The sequence below is a fragment of the Plasmodium vivax genome, genomic scaffold (assembly GCF_000002415.2).
Source record: "Plasmodium vivax scf_4635 genomic scaffold, whole genome shotgun sequence".
Lineage (NCBI taxonomy): Eukaryota > Apicomplexa > Aconoidasida > Haemosporida > Plasmodiidae > Plasmodium > Plasmodium vivax.
Genome location: NW_001851765.1, coordinates 1 through 6200, shown reverse-complemented (window position 1 = coordinate 6200; position 6200 = coordinate 1). Strand labels below are relative to the sequence as shown.

Sequence of the window (6200 nt, the reverse complement as noted above, 5' to 3'; positions counted from 1 at the left end):
AATAATTATGAAAAAGTATCTGATAAAAATACTCGAGTGCGAATCTCCACTAATGATACAATTTTGATCACACATTACCTAATTATATTTTTATAATGTATAAAAAGTGTACATTAAATGTAAAGCCAATTTTGGCACTAATATTGTAAAAATTAAACCAAAAATTCCAAATTATAAAGGAATAAATTATTAATTTTTATCCTTGTCATATTTATTACATTGCAATTATCATTAAAATTTGAGTCAACTATGAATGTTATATTGAACGTCGAGAGCGAAAAAAAAATGTAATATTTTATTGTGTTCTATGAATTTCACACTTTTTCGAAAAGAATAAAAAATTGATGTAAAATATATGAGTATATGCATTGAGAATTGTTGAAATGGATATACACCATGTAATTTAAAAAAAAAAAAATATAATTTAGGAAAAATATATTTAAATTCTTTTCTGCTATAATAATTTGGCATATATTTGTTATGGGGAAAAGTTATAATTTATTAATAATAAAAAAAATTAATATATAAAAGAAAGCATCATATTAAATGTAATAACATCATTAAAAAAACATGAAAAATAAAAGTGATAAATGCTGAAAAAAAATTATCACATATTTCAGTATATTGTTTTGCTGTATAATTTTTATACTCCTTCAATAATGAATTCAGTGTAATTAAATTTACCTCTTTTATAATGCATTTAATGCAATGCAAATGATATATATTATAATAGCCATTTAAGCAGAATTGTAAGGTAAGTAATAAGCAACATCATCATACTCCATGTTTGGGGGTTGTAATCCATTGGAAAATAATTCGTTTGTATTGTTTTCACCTAAATTATTTATAACATGGTTCGTTCCTTGTTTTCCTCGGTTCATCCATGTTCCAAGAGGGGTAAGCTTAAGCACAAAATATAAAATTATAAAGGATGTAATTACTTTATATTTCTTTACTTTTAATGATAGCACAATATTAATAGTGCTATTTTATACTCAAACTGGTAAATGAAATTTCTTTTTACTTTAAACAATGTTAATCCTAGTACAGATACTCCTGCTACTGAAGCAGCAGAAGCAGTATTTTTTTTTGATAAACCTAAAAATAATTTACTAGAGTCATCAGTTAATTCATTTCTTATTTCCGAAAAATCTTTTAGTTTTGAAAATTCAGCTGATAGTACATTCGGATCACATCCTCCAGTTTCGTCATCAGAATTTGGACATTTTTTTAATTTATTATCAGATAATATTTGTTCAAGATTAGCAAGTAAATGCTTCTTTGTTTTAGGGTAATCACGATATTTTTCACATTCCGTATCAGTCAAATCTTTTTTTGCTTTAATTTCCTCATAATCTAGGCAGTATTCGTAAAATTCTTTTCTTGCTTCCCAGTAATTGTCATAAGGAACATAAGTATCAAGAGTACATTGACTTTTATTTTTTCCATAGTATAAATTCATGATTTTACTCATTACAGTACTAATATGTCCGTAAGCAACATTAATGTTTGTTTCATATTCTCTATTTATACTCTTTATTTGATCAAATATCCAGTAATTTAAAAGTTTGCAATGATTGCACGAAATTTTTTTATTATTATCGTACTCATTAACCGTTAAAAATCGTACAACTTTATAACAAAGTTCCATGTATTTTCTATTAGAAGTCAGACTACCAATAGTATGGCAAAAACCTTTATAAACCATTGTACCTTGTAGTTCTTTATCCAATTTATTATAAAATTCATCTGATGGGAATGGCATAGAACAATCATTTGGTTTCGGCTAAATAAGGTGTAAAATATATTAATTTTTATTTTTATCAAGATGTTTTGTTATACTTATTGAGATATAAAATATTAAAATAGAGTGAAACATATTACATCTGATAAAAAATCTTGAAGGAAATATATTACCATTTTTATTTATTTGTTTCGATTTAAGACTGTGTTTAGTAGGCTAAATTATAATGTATATTGTAACGTTATCTTTTTAAATATATGCACCCTCGGTGTTTTTAGTTATTTCCCTAAGAAGACAATATTAAAGACCTATTCTAATGTATTTATATAATATTAGCTTATTTAATATCCATATAAATGGAATATTTACATTACACATATGATTTAATATTAAAATGTAGCTTTATTATATAAAATATATTAGTTCGATAAAATAAAATATATATGATATTACTTAGTAAAAGTATTCTTGATGTAAAAGTCATTTAAAAAATTATGTTGTAATTTACTCTGCATAAGTTATGGAAATTAAAATTGTTTTATTTAATGATATGTTAAATGATACTAAACTTTTATTTTGATATTTACTAAATATGTGTACGAAGTTCACACTTCTAAAACATTGCATAAATGAATATTTTGAAAATAATACTTCATCTCAAAATTTTGTGGCTTACGAAGCGCAATGTTTAAAACACAGAATTAGAATAATTAAAAATAAAAAAAAAAGTATATATTATACAAAAATTGAATTATAGTTAAATTTTCTTTTAGGTTTATGAAAGTTATACACACAGTTTTGAGCTAAATTAACTAAGATAACTCTTTTAAAGTGCTTATTAATTCGTTATACAATAAAAAATACCTTTTTATATAATTTTGATAAATAAAAATATTGAGAGATATTTTTTTTATTAACAATATAAAATTGAGTTTAATACCTATTATGTATTTTTTATAGTTACAAAAAGGAAATGCTTATTCATAAGTGTGTACACAGCCTATACCTAAAATGTTTAATACTAAATCGCTTGAAGCAAGGATAAAAATTTTTGTAGCGCTAATGATAGAAATCTATTAAAAGAATTATAATATATTCAAATAAGAATAAATACTATCATAATATTTTTGTGATAATTAAAGATATATCATGAAGTACGATATTTTATCTGCTTTTTACCCATATTTTTTTTTTTTTTTGTGGAACATACTTTTTCGTTTATGCACTCTTTTTTTAACAGATATTATGTTTATTTATTCTTTTTATTATGTAATTTTTATACATATTTTTTCTTCAATTTTGATCTTTTTTTAGAATTAAATATTAATGATAAGTATAGACCCTTTTTTTATGAATATTTGATTTATTTTACAAGAATATTGTTAAAAGATGTTTTATTGTACAGTGRTGCATWGAGTTTATTAAAATATTTCTAAAAGTATAAACCTGTACAATAATATTTGCTATTTTCGCGCTTGTTTAACTTTAATGTTTATAGGAAATGTAATGAAAAAAAAATATTTTTTTGTTTTAAGTCTATAATATTTTAAATAATGAATAGCATGCACAACTTTTACTGAGATTCTTCATAATCAAAATAAATAATCTTTTAATGAGTCCATATTGTGCTTAAAATTATTTTGAATCATAACATGAGTTTGTATAGAAATATAGCATGTACATGATTATAATAAATAAAAAATTTATAATAAACTCTAGATAAAAGGTGCCATATAACATATCTTGAAGTATTAGGGTTGCTAAAAAAACCCATGTTAAATGTTCTATATTATGTATTACTATTTTATGTATTAATATAATCCATATTTGTTTGGAAAATAGTATTGCTGTCAAATAAGTCGAATTACAAAGTTATTTTTTTTAAAAAATATATAATAAAGTCAAAACGAACAAAAAAAATTATAAAAAGCTACAGAATAAATGGCATAAAATTATATAATATGTATATAATGAATAACATTTATATAGTAATCTAAATGATTCCATAATATGACTATTGCAGGAACATCGTTGATGTCTATGGAATATGATATATATGTAACATAACTAATGTGATAAAAATTACAAATTTACTAAAAAATATATATATTATAGTGTAGAACAAAAAAAAGAATATATTTTTGCTAAAAAGAAATAGTTAATTTACCATTACGCAATGATTCGAAAAAAAGGAAAAGGAATACAGAAAAAACTTGAACATACGATTTCATATTATTCTTTTGTATTATAATTTTTGTTTATAAACATTCATAYTTATAAAAATACATATCTGCATAATTATTAGTTGTTTYGTAGTTTTTACTGTTATTTTTGAACTCCCCATATGATTAAAATGTATAGAGGTTTCTTAACATGGCTTAAATTATTATATTTATTGAGGAAATAATAGATATGAGCAATATTAGTCTTATTATAGATTTACTTAAAAAAATATATAGAAGAATAATGTTGGTTTGCTTTGAAATATGTGTTTTTATAAGAATATGGGTCATAAGAAAAATAAAAATCTAAGAGTAACATATACTTGGATTTTTGTTATAATATATAGAATTAATTTATTATCACCCTTATTATTTATACATGTTATATGTTCGTTTAATAGACACAAACAAGTGTTGTTATTTTCTTGTATCCATATAGACGTGCTTATATTAATACATTTTAATATTACAAAGTTGTAGTACGTATAATATCCATATTTTTAGTATTTAGCCTTTAGAAAAGGTTAAAAGTGTTAAAATTTAAAATCTTTTACTCATTTAGTGATTRTATTATAAGTTTTAGCATATTATCATATATTTTACTTTTTTTATTGATTTAATATTGTTATTTTCTATTCACATATTAATTTGTAACTAAATATTTATTTTCTGTTTATTATCCTGCAAGAATTACAATTTTTCTTAGTGTTTTTTTTGAATATGCTTATTCTATGATACATAAAAATTAGGAATTTTTAAAAGTTTGATATGCCATAGTATATTCCCTGTTTTTTGAAGGAATTTGTTGATTATTTGATGTATATAATAATGTATTGCGCTCTTTATCGTCAATATCAACTAAGATTTTTTTATTTTTCCCTTTTCTATTGAAAAACCTGCTTCCAAAGTATGTATTCTAATATAAAAAAGGAAATTATGCATTTTTAATGTAATTCATTTATTATAGTAAATTTTTTCTAAATTATCTTATATGAATTACATTATAATATATATATTTTTTCAAATGATGTTAACATTAACCTTATACAAATAGAAAAAAATCGTGGATATTCCTACAACAGAAAATGTGGCAGAAGCTACCGCAGTAATAATTTTATTTTTAGGATTAAAAAGATGTGCGTTTTTACCATAATATATCCAGTTTTTATTCTTTACATATATTAGAAGTAGTTGATTTTCGTATTCTTCTACAGATAACGGATATTTTTTACCGGAACCCAAGACTTTTTCATTATATTCATGGTATATTGAAGTTCCTGCATATTTATCATCAGCTTTACATATATTTAAATATTCGTTTAATTCATTACAATAATTTACAGACGGAATGTTACTGTAACAATTATTAATACTATTATTAAGCTCGTTTAAACCTTCTCCAAAATATTCCATATACTTACATTCATTATGCGCACAATTCTTGAACTTTTCAGCATTAGGATATAAAAGTGTATTAAAGGCATATATATTTTTTATCTTTTTAATTTCATCCATGTTCAAATTATGAAATAAACAGGGTTCTAAAGAATTATATGTTATTTTACTTTTCACATGCTTTTCCCACCCTTCGAAAAGCTTTTTAATTTCATTTCCATCAAGACCTTCAGTTATTATTTTATCATATAACCAGTATTTCAAGTATGTGCAACAGAATTTTTTATCATCAGGATTGACATTACCAAAATAGACATTTGTATTTTCTTTAACAGTAGAAATAATTTTGTGTAAATTACTGTAAAGATTTTTTAACAAATCTTGGACTTTAGGGAATTGTGACAACTCTTCTATTGAACCTTTATAACAGACATCTCCGCTGTTAATACTATCGCATGATTTATCAAATTCTTTATATATAGTGTAAAAATCAGAATTTTGAATAAATAAATGCTGTGGAAATAAAGAAAAAACATTCATTATCCAAATATATTGAAGTCAGTATTATGTAGTTATAGAGTATTATTACTAAAATTAATTTAAATAATTTACTGGGAATAATGCATTTAGTAAAAAATATACTTCATCTTTAATATTATCCAGAATATATTCCTTATCACCAAGCATGTTCTTCAAAGGATAAAATAAAATGTATTTATTTACTGCAACTATATTATGCAAATAAAATCTTGTTATTCATAAAAATTCCTTATATTTCTTATAATAATTTTAGTAACAAATGGTATATTTGTTAATATGTGATGTTAATTAAAGGTTTA

General features: G+C 22.4%; 1 protein-coding gene across 1 annotated transcript; it reads right to left on the bottom strand.

Annotated features, from left to right (window-relative positions):
* Positions 1-4711: 4711 nt before the first annotated feature.
* On the bottom strand, positions 4712-6048 carry PVX_164265 (variable surface protein Vir21, putative; the record flags this gene model as incomplete). Its single annotated transcript, XM_001612483.1, has 3 exons — positions 4712-4882; positions 5002-5874; positions 6004-6048. The coding sequence occupies 3 exons, from the start codon at positions 6046-6048 to the stop codon at positions 4712-4714; spliced, it is 1089 nt and encodes a 362-aa protein (XP_001612533.1).
* Positions 6049-6200: the final 152 nt, after the last annotated feature.